The 23,509-nt window shown below is 37.0% G+C and overlaps 1 protein-coding gene across 3 annotated transcripts in view; it reads right to left on the bottom strand.

Annotated features, from left to right (window-relative positions):
* Positions 1-8,260: 8,260 nt before the first annotated feature.
* LOC131429523 (AF4/FMR2 family member lilli) overlaps positions 8,261-23,509 on the bottom strand; it is a 269,359-nt gene continuing 254,110 nt past the window's right edge. For all 3 annotated transcript variants that reach the window (XM_058593693.1, XM_058593694.1, XM_058593695.1), the window contains 6 exons: positions 19,707-20,164; positions 19,565-19,645; positions 19,330-19,504; positions 15,508-15,606; positions 15,331-15,436; positions 8,261-15,274 (listed from right to left, as the gene is read on the bottom strand). In XM_058593693.1, the coding sequence (XP_058449676.1) occupies positions 15,165-15,274; positions 15,331-15,436; positions 15,508-15,606; positions 19,330-19,504; positions 19,565-19,645; positions 19,707-20,164 (1,029 nt within the window). In that variant the 3' untranslated portion in view covers positions 8,261-15,164. The remainder of the gene's footprint in view (positions 15,275-15,330; positions 15,437-15,507; positions 15,607-19,329; positions 19,505-19,564; positions 19,646-19,706; positions 20,165-23,509) is intronic.

The raw sequence follows: 23,509 nt of genomic DNA, 5'->3' as shown, positions 1-23,509 counted from the left end.
GTAAGGGTTTTCAAGGAATATCAATAAACCAGAAGTCGCCATCTTGGAATTTAGAACCACCTCAAACATCATTTTCCGACACCTATTCATCAAATCCGTTCCGAAAATACTCATATTGTAAGGGTTTTCAAGGAATATCAATAAACCGGAAGTCGCCATCTTGGAATTCAGAACCACCTCAATCATCATTTCCGACACCTATTCATCAAATCCGTTCCGAAAATACTCATATTGTAAAGGTTTTCAAGGAATATCAATAAACCGGAAGTCGCCATCTTGGAATTCAGAACCACCTCAATCATCATTTTCTGACAACTACTCATCAAACCCGCACCGAAAATACCCATATTGTAAGGGTTTTCAAGGAATATCAATAAACCGGAAGTCGCCATCTTGGAATTCAGAACCACCTCAATCATCATTTCCGACATCTACTCATTAAACCCGTACCGAAAATACCCATATTGTAAGGGTTTTCAAGGAATATCAATAAACCAGAAGTCGCCATCTTGGAATTTAGAACCACCTCAAACATCATTTTTCGACACCTATTCATCAAATCCGTTCCGAAAATACTCATATTGTAAAGGTTTTCAAGGAATATCAATAAACCGGAAGTCGCCATCTTGGAATTCAGAACCACCTCAATCATCATTTCCGACATCTACTCATCAAACCCGTACCGAAAATACCCATATTGTAAGGGTTTTCAAGGAATATCAATAAACCAGAAGTCGCCATCTTGGAATTCAGAACCACCTTAAACATCATTTTTCGACAACTACTCATCAAACCCGCACCGAAAACTCCCATATTGTAAGGGTTTTCAAGAAATATCAATAAACCGAAAGTCGCCATCTTGGAATTCAGAACCACCTTAAACATCATTTTTCGACATCTACTCATCAAACCCGTACCGAAAATACCCATATTGTAAGGGTTTTCAAGGAATATCAATAAACCGGAAGTAGCCATCTTGGAAATTTATGCTGCTTAGAACATCCTTTTCCTGTAAATACTCGTAATTTTTGTTCCATAACTATCCAATATATTATCTAATAATACATATACATAAGGAAAACTGTTTTTACGTTGAAAATTCCAAATAACGTAAACTTTTTTTACGCCATAATTCGATTTACGTAGTCCCAATTATTACGTAAATGGAGGTTCGGGTGTATTACGTAAATGGAGGTTCGGGTGTATTACGTAAATGGAGGTTCGGGTGTACGTGCAAAATTATGAGGAAACCGGCACTCAGTTTTCTCGGATATTTCTCAACCGATTTCCACAAACTGAGACGCAGACGGTCTTCAAACTCTATAAAAAAAAGCCCTGAAAAGTCGATCCGGATCCGACTTTCGGTATTACAGTTTCATGAGTATTTTTCCACAAGTGATGACGGAACGAGATGCAAGTTTGTATAAAACTTACTGGCAAATTGACTTAGTTGGTGGATATATAAAACGTACTTTAGGACTAGTAGTCCCCGGCTTCCGGTTCCGAGAGCACCGATAATAGTGAAGAAAAAATCAAATGGTCGAAAGAGTAAGTGACATTTTCTCTTTGTTCACTTTCTCTATCGATTATTGTGACTAGATTATATAGTATTTCGAGGATTTTACAATCCTGTTTCGAGTATCATTTCATACAAAGAGTTAAGTGATAAACGTTAAAACCGCTTGGTATTTAATCGAAGAGAAAGTAAATAAAGAGAAACTTTTACTTGCTCTTACGGCCTTTTGAAAAATCAACCGAGAATTTACAATCTCCGGAAACAGCCATAGTTGCTAAACGTAGAAGCAGTTTTCTTCGCTATCGTTGAGTGGTAATATCAGTTTTATTGATATATTTTCCAAAATAAACATATATTTTCTTGAAAATTCAGTATCGGAGAAAACTGCCTTTGCGTCTTTTAACTATGGTTCTTTTCCTGGGATTGTAAGTAGGACCTTAAGAAACTTGACGGAAGAGGGTTTACAATTACATTATAGGGTAACGGTACCCTAATTCATTTCATATACGATGCTAAAACGAAAATTTTGCACATTTGCCAACTATTTTTCTGTTTTATTGCTTCTTAGATCTGAACGAAAGATTTTGTATACGATGTTATCACAATCCATTGATTGGAAGTCGAGTAATTCGGAAAATAAACCTTAAAAGGGCAGAGTGGTGAATTAAGCATACATATCGACAGTCCCACGACAAAAGGGCCTAACTGCAAATGAGAGCCTCTCTCTGTTTACTTTCTCTTCTGATCATTACGGAGCCATTACTGCAAATTCTTGAAAGTTTCCAATATAAATCGAAAGCTTGTAGTTTTAACTTGAAAGTTTTGCGAAAAGTAAATCGTCAAATATAAAATCAATGAAAAAAATTGTTCGAAGATTGTACATTACTGCTGTTATTGTGACGCTAAAACTCGAAGTGAATGCACCTATTTTCATCTCACTCTTAAAGTTAATCTATTGATCAGAGAAAATAGATCTCACTCTGACTAATACTGTTTGTATATGAGATGACTCAGATGGAGCTGAGATGAATTAGGATACCGTCACCCTAGAATAGTTTAAATTTAAATATCAGAACACACTTTATTCTAAAGATAGATTTAAAAATGTGGTCATTCGCTTTTTCTGCTGCTCTTACACTAAGCGCTGTGTTGGGAGTTGATCCAAGATAGGCAGCGTGGAAGACGATTGCCTTGCCCATCGCGCTATAGGCAAGGCAATCGCCTTTCATAGCCCAGCTACACTTTTTTCCAGAGTCAAATAACCTCCCTATCTCACTACAGTAAAAAAAAATCAATTTCAACGATCGTTTATTTGATACCAATAAAAAGTTCAAATAAACATTCACTTAGTACATTTAATCCAAAACTTCCAATTTTCATGCATACTGCTAATTTTGGAAATCTATCGAACAAACAGAACAAACTCCGTACGCATAAGCATTTCGCCCAAAATCAATAGGATATTCGGCTCGAGCTTCCAGATATTGTAGCATAACATACCTGTCCGTAGATTTTAATTAATATAAATCAGTCAACAAAATTTAATACTGATATCCTTTATCATGTAACAACACTCAACGTCACGCACTTGAATTTACTCGCTCACATTTCACGAATTTCTCTATCTAAATATCCACAATCGAACCACAGAATTACCATTCACTTTAAAAACGAAGCGTTATTTTCACCTCAGAATATACTTTCAAATAAAATAAAACAACTTTAAAATTTGCGTACAAAACAAAACAAACGTCCTAAAACAATGCAAATCGTGCATCGAAATCCCGTTACTTCCGAACACCATAAGCACTTACCGTTATGTCACAGCAACAACACTATGAATGCAACAAGACACATCCAGATCGGGTCACTGCATTGGTTAGAAAAGGCAAGGAACTAGGATTTCGCGTACTGTTGTCCGATATGTTGCCGACATGGAACTGTTGTGTGGTTCCGCGCGACAAAATTTGCTGTGTGCGACATGTTAGACCAGGGTATCGACAACAATTTGTCGTATCGATCGGTATCGGAAATCGATATTGGAACAGCAAAAGCAGTTTTTTTTTTCGTTCTCATGATTTATCGGCATTTTCAAGACTGCACACTTCACACAGTATCTTTGATAAAATGCCAATAAACCGTGTATCGACGAATAAACAATCCGTCGAAGTGAATTTGCAGGCAAACGTTGACCAATTGAGTATTGAATTTGATATTAAAACCTGTTTTAATTCACCTAGTGATGTAATGATGCCTTTCTCATATCAATCATACTATCATATATAATACTATGGTATTCTTCAAAATAATTTTCTTCGATTCTTAAAAGAATAACCGAAATCGGTTTGTTTGACCGTCTACTGGTAAAAACTATCAAAAGGAGAAGATTTGAGGTCGATTTAGAAAACTTTTTACGGTTTTTCGCCCTTTTCAGTGATGGACCACCACAGGACCTTTCATTTGAAGTTTGTGAAAATCGGTCGCGCCATCTATGAGAAAAGTTAGTCCAAAAAAACGTTACATACACACATACACACATACACACACACACACACGCGCGCGCGCGCGCACACGTACACACAAACATTTTGCGTACTCGACGAACTGAGTCGAAGAACTAAGGATACATTTGAACTGCTTTAAGTGGTAATTCCGAAGATTTAGGGAAACAGCCGTCGTCTCAAAACACAAAGCAAAGCAGAACCTTAAGTTTTATCTAAGAGTTATTACTTAAACTCTTAAATAACCACAATTTACCACAATAAACCATGCTCCGATGAGATAAGGACAAATCTTAAGAATCGATTCCGGGTAGAGAGACCAATTAGACTCTAATTTTCGATAAGAGCGAATGTTTTTTTTTTTTTGTATACACTTTCCTTAAAGAATTGCAACAGACGAAAACAGTTAATTGCACAAAGAGGTGGAATGGAAAAGTTTCAGCTAAAATAGTTTGAAGGCATTCTCGAAAATTCAATTGAACACTGAAAGGCAATTTTACAAATTAAGGGGACACTATATGAAATGGTGAATAAAATGGTCCCTTTTCTTTTTTTACAGTACAGAAACAGAAAACGATAGAAAAATTCAGACAATTTTTATAAATAAAAATATCAAAATGGCGGATATATTGAAAGCCTGAAAGTGGATTCATAAAAAGTCGTCATCTCGTACAGACGATATCGTCCGAAGTTGAACTTCCAAACAATATATTAAATTGCTCAGAAGCCTTGTGTCAAGTGTGTGAACCTTTGATACTGTGAGAATATCAAATATTTAGCGACATATAAACATATAAATATATACACGAGAAAGTCGCCAAAGAAAAATGTAAAAATTGCTTTCAATAAAATGAACTTATTCCTTGATGTATTCTCATTTTTTAACACATTTTGAAAGTGTATCCAAACTGATTGAACACGTTGGATTCTTCAGCAAATAGAAATAAATATAATGTGAAAAAAAGTTTTATTATAATTCTGTCTATTGTTGGTAAAGTATGCACATTTTAGGAGTACATTATTTTAGTGCGCAATTGATCTCCCACGACTTCTTTCCAGGCATTATTTTTATAGGGGAAAGTAGGACATATCAAGCCATACTATGATTGGTTCATTTCTGGCTGACAACTTACTTAAAAATCGCAGATGGAGAGGTCAATCCGACTCACGACTGATTTTTAAAAAGGGCGTATGTATTTTTGCATATCACGAAAATTGCCTTTTTTCAAATCGTTGTAACTCGGAAACCGTTAATTGTACAAAAATGGCGTTCAGGTTGCCTTTAACCTTTAATATTCTACTGTTTAAATGATTATCTTTCAACAAGAACTTGAAATTTCGAATGTATTTGTTTTAGCTGTAACTTCTTCATTTTTCAAAAGGCACGAATGGGATAGCCATCAATCTGTAGGTTTTAATAAGAGCTTTAAAATAAAAATTATTAAAAAAAATCGAAACCGTGATTTTTTTTTTATTTAATTTTTTTGGTTCATTTTGACATTATCGAGAAAAAAAATCAATTTTTTTTCAGTGTATATTTTTTTAGAGTGCCCAATCGATTCCCTACAACTTCTTCCTAAGCGCCATTTTTGTACAATTAACGGTTTCCGAGTTACAACGATTTGAAAAAGGCAATTTTTGTGAAATTCAAAAATACATGCGCCCTTTTAAAAAATCGGTCGACAGTCGGATTGACCTCTCAATCGGTTCCAAACTTATGGTTTGCCATACTGAAGCCATGTGCAAAGTTTCATCCAAATCGTAGAAGGTCGACTCTGATTTTGTCTACTCATTCCTGAAATTGCTCAGTCCGGACTTGAATCTAACACCAAACGAGATCTCAATAACCGACGGAAACTATTTTCTCTAAAAATTTTAACGGAAGCGAAAACTTTTCACTTGATATCATTTTTCGTTTTACAACGTAACGCCAATGTGCAATTAATAGTCAAACATTTTTTTAATGGTTTGAACAGTCAACTAACAAATTTTTTGACAATAAGTTATCATTATTTTGCATGAAAAAGGCGGGTGGGTAATGTCAGAGTCCGAATATTAATTAGTTGATCAATTGTATGAATTATGCAAGCATTCCCCTTTTTCACATTTTTTCGCAAAAACAAAGAAGGCTTCACTTGATCTCGATTACTGTGAATTTCACACAGCGAAAAGTGCACAAATCTAACCAAACTGTTCTTGATTTGCACTAAACTGAGTATAATTACCTTCGATTTGCGAACAACAAACCCAAATAGTTCTTTAGAAAACTTTTAGAGTCATTAGAACGGCTGATGTTGTGTAATGCTCTCAACCGTTGTTTTTTCACCAATGCTAATGACTGGAAGCTGTGACGTAATCGCTCTTGTCGAAAGCGAAACTAGCTGTGCAAACGACACAAAACACATCTGCTCGCAGTGGCGATAGAATCCAAACTGATTCAATTTTTGTTAAGGGGTTGCTTTTTATGTGATTTCGCTTGTAGCTTTTTCACTAATGGGCGGTCCTAACGGCTATAAAAATAGCCGCATACAGAATTTTAATGTCGATTATTTCATTTCGGATTTGCATTTCATTGAAAGAAACTATCAGGGTGCTGTACGGGATTCATTTCTGTCTTTCAGAAGGACCAAATTGTGGAACTCACTACGATACTAAACACTGTTCGGAACATTTTCCTCGAACAATTTGTTGTACAGTAGCAGATATTTTGTTCTCTTCCTCAGAACGCGTTCTAATTGGCTGGTGTTGACATGGGTCAAATGAGACAGTTTTTTCAATAGTGTACTATTGAAATACTTCAATGCTTTTGCTATACACGTTTAAGTTGAAAAATTTCGATTCTATTGGTAGTTAGATCACTGAACCATGAGCTTTAAAAATACGAGAAAGGCAAACGCGCCTTATGAGTTATCCTCTTCGATACTCGTTTATACCAAACATTTCAGAAAAGTTTAATTTTGAATTATTTGAGATTATATCACAAAACTGAAAATTTTATCATAAAATTATGATCATATTTCCGATGGCATGTAGCAAAAATTATGTTGATTCGTTAGATACAACAATAGATATTCACGATCAAAAACTTATCACTCTCTTAGAAGGTAAATTTTGAAAAGGCACCCCATAGTAAAGTAAGTCGTATTCACGACAAAATAATTCAGGGGTAATGCCATTGCATTAGAGAGTATAAATCTACATAATGATTCGAGATTGCTCTCATACTATGTTATACAAAATAGCTGCCTATGAGACAAAGAATCAAATTTCATGTACAATCTTTTTTGTGTGATTTTAGATATATTTATCTGCTGATTTCACGTTCACGGCTTTAACCTGGTTACGGTCGTTGACCGGAATTTTTTTAAAAATTACTTTCCTTTTTTTAACAATCTTGAGTGGAATCAGCAACACGAGATTCCCTTTTTCAGGAAGCCCGCTAAATTCGAAGATTCATAATAATATAATATTGAGAGTGAAAGCACAATTTGCATACGAACTTTCTTGTTAAGTCAATGTATTAAAAAAAACTCTTAAGTCGACGATATTCGCATTCCCACAAATTTTTAAGAATTTCCCTAAAATCCATAATATTGCCAGCGGGCCCGAACTTCCTCTCGATGGCCCTGTTTGTCATGCTGAAGACACACGTGTAAAGTTTTTTCGGAGCGAAGAATGTGAAGCATGGGATTGCTTTCTTTCAAGTTACGGTAGGAAACGTAAGTAATTATACTGATTTTTCAATCTTTTTATTCTAAAATTTCTACATTATTGTAATAATATAATAGCAATAATAATAATAATAATATTAATAATAATAATAATAATAATAGTAGTATATAATGTTGTATATATAACTATGTACAAATTATTCTGATTTCTTTTTTTTCCTTCTGCTCAAATTGCATTTTTTCGCATAGTTTTATTAGTCATTCGCTGAAACATGTTTTGTTTAGTAGCATGTTCAGCCGTAGTGCCTCACGACCAGCACTACTAGTAGGATCAATTCAACACGCTTCCTTCCAATTGCATTTTGTTTACTGTCTGCCACCGCAGTTCAATAAATTTTCTTTTTATTTCGTGTTTGTCTTAATGCGATCAATGTTCTTAGTAACTCAGAAATGATCAATTTCGTCGAACGATATTGCTGTAGTTCTGCTGCAGAGTTTGATTCGTTTCATGATCAACACAGTTTTGCATGCATCGACCAAAAACCGATTCCGCTTTCGTTACTATACCTGTGTTTTTCTTATCAAGAGAGTACCCTATCGTCACTAAAATCGACGGTGTATATATATATTCAATATTATATAGTATTCATTCTGTTTACAGTTTCCTGCTCTGCTCTACTCTGTCGTTAGGATTATAAGTTGTTGTTGTTGCTGCTTTGTTTTGCTATATAGTTTAGAACTTTTTACTTCAATTATTACTGTTTGTTCTAGTTCCAGTGGGCTGTGACGCGACACGACGATTTTAGTTTCCCTTACTTTAGACTTCGTGTTCCGATTCGATGTGATGAAAAAAATCACATACGATAGGTATAATAATATTGACTTGTCTTAACTGTTCTAGTAAACCTAAAATAGTACATTGGTTGCAAGTTTGCTTTTCTTTTTCATTGTTTACATTTTCTTCATTTGTTATTCCATTTACTTGGTATTGTATTGTTGCTGTAGTTGTTAAACTTTGAATCCCTTTCCGATTTGTTAAATCGCCGTAAAAAGTTTGATTGATTTATAGTCCCGTTTGGTCACTAACTGTTTTAGCGTTTACTTGATTCTATGTCTTTCCTAGAAAATTACCACATCACACGCTTGTTTTCGGTCAGAGTCGATTGCGGAAGATTGCTCTTAAAGAGTATTATGTACTATGTTTGGTTGCTATACTTCATTGTAACTATAGGGAATCGAATGCATATCTTTTTTTCGTAATCATGACTGCCGCAAAACGAGTTTTAATTGATGTTGTTTTTCAATGTACCCACGTTGTAGAATTGCACTTTTTGTTACTCAATGGTACCTGGAAATGTGTACAAACTAAGTCCGAAGCAGTGGAATATTTTATGCAAAAAGCGATCAATCAAAAACTTGACTCTATGCTCCTGATATCTTTTTACTGTCAGGATCTCGTGAATAAATTTTTAAAAATGCTAGAGCAAACTAAAGTTTAGCAATCATGAACACACATCAAAATTGTAGGACATATTCGAAAAAAAGATTCCCACGCTACTTAAGAGTTTTTTTCTGACGAAACAATCGACCAAACAAAGCGGAGATCAAATAAAGAATTGCGCCGTTCATGGACTGCCTTGCATTATTAATAAGAACCTTTTGTATTCGTTTTAAGACAGCGAAACACCACATAGAGGAAACATGAAACAGAACCTTTCAACTAAACTAAAATTAATAATAAAAGAGCAACGAATATAAATAAAATGAATGTCAAACGGAATCTACACAAAAATAACAATTAAATCTACACTACTAGCGAAAACAGAAACGAACAGACTACGCTTGTCTTTTCAGTTTAAGGTATATTTTAATAAAAAGCAAATTTCGCTACCCATTCGCTAAATCACGACCAGACAAAGCGATATTTCAACGGTTCGCAATCATCTTGTTTCATCATTGCTTACAATTTACTTGGAATACGTTGGTAAGCGCGCTCTTTCGTCGTATCAGTATTCTGGTCTGTTGCATTCTAACTAGCACACACGGTTCACTGCTCGCCATCTAATACAAAGCATTTAAATTAGCTACATCTAGAACAAATTAAAATAAAAAAAGCATTTAAATAGAGGAATTTCGTATAACAAATAGGCTGTCCAGTTGGCTGCCATTGGCTGACGGCACACTTGTCGCTAGTTGAGTAACTAAGATTTAACTAATCTTTGATGTGAGTTTCATGTTAGATGATTTTTGTTTTCAAATAATTTAATTGTAATCCTCACTAAGTAACTTGATTATACTATGCTGCAGCACGGAGTTTTACATGGTGATTGATGTTTAGTACTACCGCCATCAGCAAACATGCGGTGCTTCTAATGAGGCTGTGTTGGGATCCGTCGATTTCTGATTGATTGAAGTATGGTGAACATGTTTTTTTTTTGTTCTAATCAGGATCACTGATCACGTTCGAATCTCTGACGCCAAAAGTATCAGTTGATTGTGTTCGTTGTTGAATTGATATTTTAACAAGAAATACTAACCAATGCGTTTCAACATATTCCCAAATGTCACACACAAATTCATCAATATTAGAATAGAAAATTTATTCTCGGTCATTTCCTTCATTTTCGCTCTTTTTCAGAAAACTAGCGGTGGAGTTCGCTTGCTTTCTAACTGCACTAAAGAATTGAAATCATTTCCGGCATTTCTTAACTCGTTTGAAACCTTTAATCACAACTTACTGACAACCAGAAAATTTTCATTTGTTTTGTTGTTAACCGATCAGCAAAAATGTTTTTCATCTTTTTACATTCATATTGTACTAAGACGATCGAGTTCATTTAAACAAATCATTTACTTACTATTCCGTAGAAAGTCATTCCAGAGAATTAATTTCCCAAATATAGCATTCTCCAGATCTTTTATCAGAAAAACCTCTGCCAGACCGAGACCGGACGAACTAAAGCATGAAGTATTTCCCTAGAACGGCTAGGTATTAGTCAGGAAGAAAATTACCAGAATGCTCATTAACTGTACTTCTTGAGTTAACTCGTCAGTCAATAAGTCCCTGGACTATCAGATAGGTGGTGTCACTAACTGAAAATTCCGCTAGCGCTCAATAGAGACATTTTGGAGATTACATCTGTCAAAATTTCTTGACACTCGGTTCATAAAATGTATTAGATGTTGTACTAGCAGTGGTTCTTCTTTTGAAAAATTAGTAACAATTGAGATCGCAAGATTGCATGTGTTGATAAAACACTGTTGAATGAGCACTTGGTTCACAAAATGGGTTCCACGTTTTCTCACGGCTGTCTGAAGTCCATGTATTGAAATTCGAATTGCACCATTGTGGTGCATCCACCACATTCGTCGAATTTAGCCCCCAGCGATAATTTGCAGATCTCAGATTAAAAAAGACGCTTGCTTGAGAAAGATTGAAGCGATTTCCAGACCAAGGAGAAATCGTGGTATAAAAGTGGTGTAGAAACGTTGGAACGCTATTAAAACAATTGCTCTTCAAGGAGCAATACAATTTTTTTTGGAATAAAAAACGTGTTGTTTTATATGTCTGACCGGGATCTTTTGTATCGACATTCAACAAGATAATGATTACCAAATCATTTAGCTATAATTGTTCATACTCAGTTGTAGCTTCCTAGAGTTAGTTCGGTCTATTGTGCTTGGCCAAACAAAAGTTTGTTAGGATACGTTGTTTCAGTTACAATATAGCATAAATTTAAATCTTCTTGTTAAAATAATTCGAATGATGTAGCCAAAAAAAGGGCTTAGTTTTGTGGAATATACTTCCGTTCTACGCCCGATTATCCCATATTCCAAAATAGACAACTGAGAGAAATGCGAGTAAAGAGTCAAACTAAGATTTCTATTTGGAGAAAAACGGTGCAATGAAAAAAAAACCTCTTCTGTCAGAAACTATACTTAGAACCAACTTATTTTTACCTGCCGATGTTTTCGTTTGTAAATTGAATTATAGCTATTTTTCATGATGCGACAGTTATGCCTAGAAATGTACCAAAATAGGCGAAATTCTACGCAAATCAGACCCATTGTGATTTCACTACGCTACAGAAATCTACAGAAATGCCAGATCTGCAGATTTCTTATAAAGTGCTGCAGACGTTGTTGTTGCAGATTTTTTGCAAAATTTTGAAAATCGAATTTTTCGCAGACTTTTTTCAAAATTTACAGACTTTTCAGTTGGCTGCGCTGTTTTTATTCTTCTCTCTGAATCAATTTTGTGTATCATACTTTACAGAGAAATGAAAGCCCGCAGACAGACAGAAGAGAGTAGATGGGCTCAAGATGCTGTCCTACGATTTCTTTCAAACGAAGCTGACGGTTAGCCAATACAACTTTAATCAAATTAATCCACGTTCGAGAAGGGACGATTCAAGATCGGCTATACGGATTCCGTTGATGGCAGAAATTTAAATTATTGCTTTTACTGATAAAAAAAATTGAATTAATGCTCCGGCTCATACTTTGAAAACCGATCCTGAAGTAGATATAGAAATTCGGATGGGGAGTGCTATCGCATGCGGCTTACTCACCAAATGTAGCCCCTTCTGATTATTAGTTTTTTACTTCGATGTAGATTTCTTTTTATGTAGCTGGGAATGCCCAACACTTTGAATAAATATATTTTTTTTTATTTTCCTTCTCGAATAATCTTTATATAGCGGTGTTTGAAACTTAAATACCGGTATTTCGATAGATTATTATATAAAATGTATATTTTTTTCTTTACGTGCTACTCTGGCCGAGGGTGGATAGATTATCATACTAAATTCGCGATTTTAAAAAACTAACATTTGTTCTCATATTCTGCAAATTTAAAAACATTTGATTGTGGTTTTTCTGGAATTTTTCAATTTTTCTGGAATTGGCCTTTGCATGTTGGATCAAGAGGAAAGAGATTTTACATCTGTTTTAAGGAGAGGAAAACCTTCATCTCAGCCATAGACGGCAAAGATTGCCTCACGTTTGATATAACGTCAGATGGCATAGCGATCGTTTGAAAAAATCAGAAAGTCGTATACTACGCCGACATGAACCGACTACCAGGAGACTGCGTCACCTAGACGGTTTTGACATATATTTCGCACACATAAAATTAGATATACATATGTTGGCACCTTTAGGTCGAATCTTCCTTCCTAAACGATAATACCAGGTGTATTTCTAATAATTTCTGTTTTTTCGGTAACTAAAAAACACTAATTGCAAGGGAATCGTTACAATTATTTCATTCGAAATATTTTCCATCGCTTTTTACACCTTTCTGCCTTTGGTCTTAAAAAACAGTCGTATGTTCGAATCCCGACCTGGAATGATTCGTACTGTCAGTAGAATCGTAGCACCAGCCATGCAATGGTTCTGTACACTCTGAATCGGCTGCGAAGTCTGTTGAAACAGAAGGTCAAATTCCACTACAGGAATGTAATACCAAGGCTTTTTTGCCTTTGGTATTGAACCGCTGGGAGAATTTTTATCGCCAATTTTCATAAGAATCCGTAAGCCGTAAGCAGCATGGTCAAGCACTTCCCAGTGAGTCGCAAACTTCTATCGTTCTTTGGATTTTGGTCGATTTTTCGCAATGGTTCAGTTCAAATCGTTCATTTGTAGTTGATAACGAACGCCGTGGATAGTTTCAGCAATTCGACCGTCTCCGATTTACATACAATTTTCGCTTATATAATTCCCAACTTAACTTGCGAGTAGTTCGGAATTTCGCAAAACGCGTGCTAAATTTTGACGCATTGCTTCACTTGCTTCGATGCCATATTCAAAACTGAAGAGCGAATTTCCCTAATCGAACAGTAGAGATGACGCTACACACACACGTTTTTAAAATGAAGGGTGAGCAGGTTTCATTTATTAGAATTTTAGAAACCGCGTGTTATTGTGATAGTGTTAGAACACGATCGTCATAAACTTCCACAAGCGCTCGGATACTTTTTTCCTTGATAGAACATGAGAAGCAATACAAAGCGATGAAAACTGATTCCAAGAACTTTTTCAACGCAAAACACTTAACGTAACGTAAAATTTCATCTATCGGAAGAAAACGGATATTAATTTGGGGTACACCTGGTACACTGATAAACTACTGTTACTTCTCCGATGTCATCTACTGAATGACACCTCCCGCGAGTCGAACATCAATTTTGTAACACTTTCTTATGATGATATTCAAGGTACAGGTAAGATTGTCCGGCCATGAAAGAATTACGGGCGTGGCAGTATCATTCGATTGATCATACGCAAGATAGTCAACCCGAATACAGTTGAGTACGTTTGGAATTCCACAGAGGAATTATCTCATCCCTTCGGTTTTCTTACTGTACTCATCGGTACTAATTTTTCACTGGATGGACCGTGGATATATTCGATTTTTTTTTCTGAAATGTTGTTCAGTAGTTTAGGAATGTCCAACTGATTTGCTGTTTGCAGTTCAGTCAATCAATTGACACTGAACGATTCTCGGTTGCGCGTCCAGCTGCTAACGGGGCAAATCTAGAGCATTTATAAAACCACATATAACAAAGTAGCAAACATTATTTTGGATTTATTAACATAACTGTGCAAAAAGAAAAGAAATTTCAAACCTCGAATAAAAAATTGTCAAATAGAAATAACTACATCAGCAAAGTACGTTGCAATACGTTTAACAAAAGTAGTGAATAAGCTATTATTTCTGTAAATAATATAAATCGATGTAATGAGGACTCGTCACCATACTTAAGCCGTGTGTGACGATCGTTGAACGAAACCGAATGCGTCTATTTCATGAAATCTCTCCGGAAAAAACAACAACCTGGGTTCAAATTATGCTAGATATCACCACCAACTCTTCAGTTGCACCAATGCACAGCCGAGAAGCACCGACAACAGAAGCACAAGAAAAGAAAAAATAGATTCCCAGTAACTGAAGAAAAATAAAATACCGCCAAATGATGAGCGCGGTTTTTCCTCCAATGATCAACTAGCGTCGTACGGAATCTGATCACCTACTACTACCTATACTCAATCACTAAACACATACAAAATCACAGCTGTTCCCCTTCTTGTCGCCCTATGGGCTGTTGGCTCATCTTCCGTTCCTTCTACGTTCGATCGTCTACCACTGATAACGTGATCCAGCTAGTCTCGGGTTGTAATTTGTTGGGTGGATTATTGTCAGTCATTGTCGGCACGTGTCGCGAAATCTTAATTACCATCATTCACGAACTTTCTGTTCGCTGGCACCCAAATTTCCACACGTCTTTCATAGTTTGTCGGTACCATTTTCCTCAGGCTGGTTCTGTAATAGGCTAGCTTATGGTCGATCGGTTTGTGGTGTTAAAAATCTATTCAGACTGTCTGTAAATGTGTTTGCTGCTAGTTGGCTAGGGTGTACACACGATTTCCTTGTAGGATTGGACCCGCATAATTCACTGATTAATTGCTATATGCTTACATCCTCCGCAACTTTTGGATGCCAGCCTGTACGTACTTGACCACATTATATAGCGAGCTGTGTAACGTCATCGGTCCGTTCTCGTGGTCCAGCTCGATGAAAAAATCTAAAATAATTTGTCAGATTAAATATGATGTGGAAACAACCTACGGAAGCGTTTACCTGTATGATAACCCCGAATCACCAGATTGTCCGCTTGTTCCCATAAGTCCTGACAGTTGAGCAGATGGTTGAAAAGTGTCGCTTGCTTTTGAAATGCCATATGCACCTTTGAAAATAAAAATAGGATAATGACCGGTTAGGATGTATTTCTGTGTGTATTGAAAATTTTATCATTACTTGAACAGGCATCAGCAAGCACGGTGACGGGGATGAACTGATCGACGAGCACTGGATTGGATTGGTTTGGCCGGTTTGCCCGGAGCAGTAGCCGGAACTCTGAAACAAGAAAAAAAACAATACTTTAGCTAGCGAACTACTATTTCGACTGTTGTTTAGGACGGATGCGTTCATAAACCACGTAAGACCGATATTTGACACTTTTGAACCTCCCCGTCATTACTCGTTTTGTTAAATATCTCCTCCGTAGACTTTCTACGTAGACTTTTAAATTGTACTAAAAATAGGAAAAAACATTATTTTTATACCAAAAAACCAAAGTCCCTCTTCAAAAATCGCCGTAGACTTTCAGTTGTAATAAAAAAATGGATTTAAAACGAAGAATTTTTAGCTTATCAGGTGTACAACTTTGCTTCCGCCGTTTTTTTTCAAAGTTAAAAACTTCATTGCGAAAAAGTGCTTACAGATGTATTATTCAAAGTATTGTCCGTCGCTAGCGACAACTTTCTCCCATCTTTCCGGAAATTTTCGGATCCCGGCTCAAAAAAAGAAGTCCTTTTTTGACGCTATCCATGAAGCAATCCATTTTTCCAACTCTTCGAAGGATTGAAAATGTTGATCTGCCAGGCCGTGTGCCATCGAACGGAATAGGTGGAAGTCAGAAGGGCCGACATCTGGGGAATACGGCGGGTGGGGCAAGACTTCCCATTTCAGCGTTTCCAGGTACTTTTTGACCACTTTTGCGACGTAAGGCCGAGCATTGTCGTGTTGAAGGATAACTTTGCCATGTCGCTCTTGATATTGTGGCCGCTTTTCTTTTAGCGCGCGACTAAGGCGCATCAGTTGCGTTCGGTAGCGATCTCCTGTGATGGTTTCAACCGGTTTTAAGAGCTCGTAGTAAATCACACCGAGCTGATCCCACCAAAATACAAATTAACACCTTAGCGCCGTGAATATTCGGGTTTGCCTTCTACGAAGTAGCATGCCCGGGCTTTCCCCATGATTTTCTGCGTTTAGGATTATTGTATCGAACCACCGGTTACGATTCGATGTAAAAACCCTTACGATTTTGTCTTTGAAGCAGTTGCTCACATACAAATAGACGGCGCTCGATGTCCCTCGGTTTCAACTCGTACGGCACCCAGTTTCCTTCTTTCTGAATCATACCCAGGGCCTTGAGACGTTTTGAAATGGCTTGCTGACTCACTCCCAACGATTCGGCAAGCTCTTTCTGGGTTTGGCACGAATCTTTATCAAGTAATGCTTCTAGTTGTTCATCTTTGAAGGTTTTTTCTCTTCCACCACCATGTTTGTATTCGACATCGAAATCACCATTTTTAAACCCTTGAAACCACTCCCGACACGTTCTTTTACTCAGAGCAGCATCACCGAAAGCTTCTGAGAGCATTCGATGCGCTTCAGCTGCATTTTTTTCGAATTGTAACAGAAAAGTAAAACTTCCCGCACATGACGAGAATTGGGCACATAAACAGACATTTTCGAGCGTGAATAATACGAAAACAAGAACAACTATCACTGAAACGGCGATGACAATTCGTTAGGCACTGTACACACTCACTTTAAAGGCATTATCATCTATGTATTTTGACCAGCCTCAGCCGGTACAGCCACCTATCGGAAAACGGTGGAAGCAAAGTTGTACATCTGATAATAAAACAAACCCTATGTCAAGAAATGCGACAACAGCTAGTTATTGAGTTTTAAACATTTGCTCAACTTCAGAAAGATTTAAAATCTTGCCATCCGGTGATGATCTCGCTGAAATGTTAGTATGAGCCAAGATATGAGCTCTCTTTTATTGAACTACCAAATGCAACATTCAAGCTAGATCGGTAAAATGTATGGGAAAACTGATTTTGTACAGAAAAATCGTATGAAGGTCACTGTATAGACTCTAACATTGGTAATTTGTATTTGGATTATATCGAAATAAATGAGATGGTAAAATTTCTAGCTCCACTAAACTATTCGTGTTCCATCTTAATACTGTGCGATGGCGAAGACTGATTTTGCTCTAACATGGTAGGGTCTGCTTGGCGGTTTATGTTAAAACGTTAAGTGGCGTTAACAGTTCAACAAAACCTGTTATTGCAATGACGAGTCGAAGACGAAACGTAAACAAATATTCTAGTGTTTAAATGAAAGTATTCATCAGAAACTTGCAAATGCTTTTAAATTATTTCAGTTTCAACTTCAAATATTCAAATGTCAAATGGTAGTTGTATTTACAAGTTTATAATAAAAACATATAACTTTTTGTTCAATTTCTATTTTTGAATAAATTCTCTAATTTTTGAAAAAAGCATCAAAGTTTTTTTTACCTTTCTCTATAATAAGGTAATAAAATTGCCAGAAAACCCGACTTTCGATAGGAGCCTCGAAGACCACTAGTGTTGCATACCTTTCGACTCAACTCGACGAGATCGGAAAATGGCTGTTTTTGTGTTAGGGTATGTGCACAGTTCGTAGATTTAATCTTTACGCTCGGGTATGGTTGAACCGATTTCAATAAGCTTAGGCTCGTCAAAAAGCTACTATTATGTTGTGGATCAAGTTCGAAGATCAAATGGTTGACACTTCCGGCTCCGGAGATATAATGGCATAAGTGACGTAACTGACAAAACGCATATTTTTTCTCTGCTCAATTTTCTCGGATATGGCTTAACCGATTTTAACAAGCTTAAGTTTGGAAGCTACTGTTGGATTGTGAGTTCGAAGATCAATTGGCTGTCAATTCCGGTTCCTGAGATATGAGTGGTATAAGTGTCGTAACCGACAAAATGCATTTTTATCTCTCCGATTTTTTTTCTCAGAAACTAGCTAATGATCAAGTTCAAATGTATTATTTCTGATACTTTTGATTCCGAGTATGTAGTCGAATCTGCGACGTAAGCGTTTTTCCTAGATGGCCGAATCGATTACTACATGTTTGAGCTTGTTTGAACGCTACTATTGTGATGTGAATTTAGTTCAAAAATCGATTGGTTGTGACTTCTGGTTACAGAGATATATTGGTATAAGTGTCGTAATCGACAAAACGCGTTTTTTCCATCCGATTTTTTCTCAGAAACTAGCTAATGATCAAGTTCAAATGTATTATTTCTGATCTTTTTGATTCCGAGTATGTAGTCGAATCTGCGACGTGAGCGTTAAGTCATGCTTTTCTGAACTAACCGAAACAAACTTATACCGTTCTCGTTTATTGATCAGCCCGAGAGCTGACCCAGAGTCGCCCAAACAACATTTTAGATGTTTGTTTTAGCAACCTGAGGTCGCTCTAGATCGGACTCCAATCGCGTAGTTTCGCTCTGAAAATTTTCTCGGGTCGCACACGACATCCATGCGAGTTTATTTTTTCTTTTTATGAGTTGTTGTTTAGGGCGCGTACCACGTGTTCGTTTTACTCGGAGTCAGAGTCGCCCGCGTGTAGGTTCAAAAACGAAAACGGTATTAATGAATGTGTTTTAAAAATCAGCCCAAATTAGGGTCAAAAATTATTCTAACGATGTTTTAATGAGACTATTTTAATTACAAGAGACAGTCATTATCAGGCCACTAGACGGATCAAGAAAAGATTTTTCATCCAAGAAGTGCATTCGCCATTTTTAGAAATTAGCCGATTCGGTGATTTCCGTAAAACAAATTATAGTTTGCCACACGAAAAACGTATGCTAAGTTTCATCCAAATCGGAACAAGTCACCATTTCTGGTGTTAATTTCTAGATTCGTGAACTTTCACTCCCCGATGAATCTACGTGTTTTATGAATGTGTGCTTGGTAGAACTCGAAAACCACACTAACCTGCGATCCCACGGAGGTGGGTGACAGCGGCGACGGTGTATTGCCATTCACCATATCGGCTGATACGGTTGTGTTTGGTTTCTGGTTGTACTCTGCGATAATCCTCTGCACTTCCTTTATGTCATGACGTCGCATTTTGTACAGCTTCAGATAGATTAGCGACTGACACCGTAAACTGGATTGAAACAGATTGGTTAGGATTACACTGAATCAAGGCTTGCTACAGAATAATTACCTTAATATCGCCACTTTGCTATGGATGCTACCCTGTACCGTGAGATGCTGCTGTTGACTACGAAATTTCGATGAAATGTACCTACGAACAAAGATAAACGTTAGACGGCAACCATGGTAAAAACGATCCAAATGGCACTCACTTGATCAAACTGAGCGTATCTTTATACATGGTGAAAGCGGCCTTCTCGGTGATCGGATCCCTCTCCATGGTGTCACCGGTAAGAAGAAAGAATAGCACCGCTTCCAGGTAGAGCATGGCTTGCGCCAGATGATCACCCTCTCGGTCAGCGGCATGCTTCAGTCGTTTCGCTTCTGACAGATACCGGTTTTGGTCCCGAATTTCCAGTTCGTCGTCGTTGGAACGCTCGAAATACGATACGTATATCATTTTGACCGGAGCCGTACTAACTCCGGTCCCAATTGAGCTGCCCAGTGCTGGTTCTACGGCCGTCGAAGCCGGAGCTACCTGTTGTTTTGTGTTGGAGATTGCGGTATTTGGGGCACATGTGACAGGAGCAGGTGGTACAGGAAGCTGTTGTTGTTGGTCCGCTTCTAACCGATCGTGATTGGTTGGAGGCATTTGGTCAAGTGCTTCGGTCTGAAATGGTTTACAGTGTAAGATACTTGTAGGACTAGAACGAATAATTACACTTTCGTAAGTGGCTATCGCTAACTCGCACCATGTTTAAATGATTGGAAAATGGTAAAGCTCACAACTCAGATGAATGATCGATCGCACCGCCGGTTGCGGTTGATTGTGGTAGAGAAGGCCCTCGTGAGTATGGTTGTTGGATGAGCGTTTTGCGCAAAAGTGTATCAAATTGAAAATACCTATAGTAGATCAGAGCAGCAAGTTTGCGGACAGCGATAACAAGAATCAAAACAAAACTTCATCATTGGACTAACTAGTTGAGATCATCGGTTTCAATAATAGTGTAGCATAGTTGGCGTTCAGTAACGTCGCTCATAGGAAGCGTGCCCGTTCCAGGAACTTGATTCCCGCTTATCAAGCAAATTTTTGAAATACTCTGCTTTCTGCTTGTAAACGCGCAGAAGTTCTCTTGCCTGCTGGAGCTCTCTTCGAAGCTGCCGAACTTCGTCCCATGTTTCCGTTTGGACTGATACGTCTTCCGTCGTTGCCACCGGCCGCACCACCGAACGGTGCCTGTGCCGGCGATGATAATGATGGTGATGATGATGACCCATGGTAACCGTGCTCACTTGCTGCTGCTGCTGCTCACAGCGAGATAGAACGATCTAGAATACAGAAATAAATGCGAGTGCAATTCCGATGTGCTGGAAAATTCAGTACCGATACCCGCTCGTAGTTTTCGAATGCGTATGTGATGCGATGTTTTGTTAGTTACGATGTATCCTGAACTTCGCAAACGGCGAATTGTTGGTTGCACATGAGAGGAATTCACTTAAGACTAGTTTTACGACCAAGCACATAATATTCCGGTATTATCAGACCCTTGTTTTTAGTTAGCAAATGAATTATTCCGCAGTTAATGTTAATTGAACGATACATTATTATCTAACCGAACAGTGTGATTATGTACAGTCGAATGATAGAAAGATTCCTAAAATGAAACGGAATCGTTTTATAGCTTTATCGTTTTATAGCTTTATTTATTTTATAGTTTTATCAATTATTAAATTTCAATTTCTTTCACGATTGTAGTAGTCTAATTTTAACTGTCATTCCCACTTAGCAGTTTAATTTAAACAGGCTGTTTTTGTTTTTTTTCGGACGAAAACGAGTTTAGACTTCTATGTGGGAATGGCAGTTTAATTCGAGGAATGAAATCAATTGTGTGCATTTCGCACAAACCAGTTACATGCGTAACTAAAAGCCCTAAATATTATTCAAAATGTTCGTTGCCCCAGAAAAGCCACATAGGATTTTCGTATATAATTTCAAATATGTTAAGGTTAAACTGATGGTATGACGAACGTCGATCGCTTGCTACAGAATAAACAGTAAAGAGAATATACGTTTAAAGTGACATAGTAGAGATTGTTTATCTAGTCAAACAGAACACAAAATCGCGATCGAATTGATTGTTACATCCTAAACATCATTATCTATGATTAAAAAACCGTTTTCGGAAATTTTTTTGGTAATTGAAAATTGCTACACGAGACTTTTTCAACCGATTTCCAATTTTTTCGGAGTGGTCAAATAGTTTTGTACTGTAGCTTTCGTAAAAAAAATGAAACATTGATTGTCTCGAACGAGAAATACAAAAAAATACGAAAAAAAACCGGAAAAATTTGTTTTTTTTTTCGTGTTTTTCAACTTTGACGCCAATTTTGCCTTTCTCATATAGAAACTCTGTGCAATCACTGTGAAAACCGACTTTTGAACCGAGGCCCGGATGGCCAAGTGAGGTATATGACTCTTCGACTTAGTTCGTCGAGTATGAAAAATGTCTGTGTGTTTCGATTTTCTCAGAGACCACTTAACCGATTTTCTTCAACTAAGATTCAAATGAAAGGCCCTTTAGGCTGATTTAAAACAGATTTTTTTTAAAACACTTAAACAATGCCTTGATGCCGAACCCTTATCGATCAATTTTGACTAAAACTAGATAAATTTTCACTAAAAATAATGAAAATTATACGGCATTTTCCTCAAAAAAGAAATTCATTTACTGGTTTTACGTTTCGCCTCAGTCTCGTCAGTGCGCAGCAGTTTCATTTGAACTGCTATCGCGACCTGATGGTTCAACATAAACTGCTAGGCGGACGTAATTTGAATACTAGGTTAAAGGCGGATATAAATAAATGATATATAAAAAAAAATAATGCTTTTTGTGAAACACTTTTTGTTACGCACTGGTGAATCTAACACGAAACGTAAAAAAAGTACAAATAATTTCGTGCGCCTAGCATAAATTTGGAGGTTTAAAAAATAAACCATTTTTCCCCTCCAAGTTACCATAGAAATTCAATATTGGGGACACTCCGGATAACGGTATATAAAGGAAAGGCATATGCGCAATGGAAGGGCAATTCAGAGATGAAATGCCAATGACAGTTCTCAATTATAGATATAATTTAGAAATGTTTGCTTGATCTTCTGCGTTTATAAAATAGTTTCATCGGTTTCACGTTTTGGTGACCAGCCGCAGTTAGGTTTCTTGTAAATTGTTTTTCTACAGTTGATATTTCTTGATGAAATGCTAAAAATGAATGTCTATAGATATGTTGCCTCCCATTTCTCCATAAGCTTCCAAAACTTCATGGACCACAATGACATAATTTGAGTTTCTTTCGTTCCCAAGAAAGTTTTGGCACAAATAAATCAGCTGTTTTACAAAAAAGGGTGAATCTTACAAACGTACACAAATCAAATTTCTCTCACCTACTAATAAATGCATCGAAATCCTACAGTTTTACCTTAAAATTCGAATTCTACAAAAATCTCCATCTTAGAAATACAAAGAACTAAAGGGTGATTTTTTAAGAGCTTGAGAACTTTTTTAAACAATAAAACGCATAAAATTTGCAAAATCTCATCGGTTCTTTATTTTAAACGTTAGATTGGTACATGACATTTACTTTTTGAAGATAATTTCATTTAAATGTTGACCGCGGCTGCGTCTTAGGTGGTCCATTCGGAAAGTCCAATTTTGGGCAACTTTTTCGAGCATTTCGGCCGGAATAGCCCGAATTTCTTCGGAAATGTTGTCTTCCAAAGCTGGAATAGTTACTGGCTTATTTCTGTAGACTTTAGACTTGACGTAGCCCCACAAAAAATAGTCTAAAGGCGTCAAATCGCATGATCTTGGTGGCCAACTTACCGGTCCATTTCTTGAGATGAATTGTTCTCCGAAGTTTTCCCTCAAAATGGCCATAGAATCGCGAGCTGTGTGGCATGTAGCGCCATCTTGTTGAAACCACATGTCAACCAAGTTCAGTTCTTCCATTTTTGGCA

The sequence above is a fragment of the Malaya genurostris genome, chromosome 2 (genome assembly GCF_030247185.1).
Source record: "Malaya genurostris strain Urasoe2022 chromosome 2, Malgen_1.1, whole genome shotgun sequence".
Lineage (NCBI taxonomy): Eukaryota > Metazoa > Arthropoda > Insecta > Diptera > Culicidae > Malaya > Malaya genurostris.
Note: the sequence above shows the minus strand (reverse complement) of the source record. Positions and strands in the feature narration are given on the sequence as shown.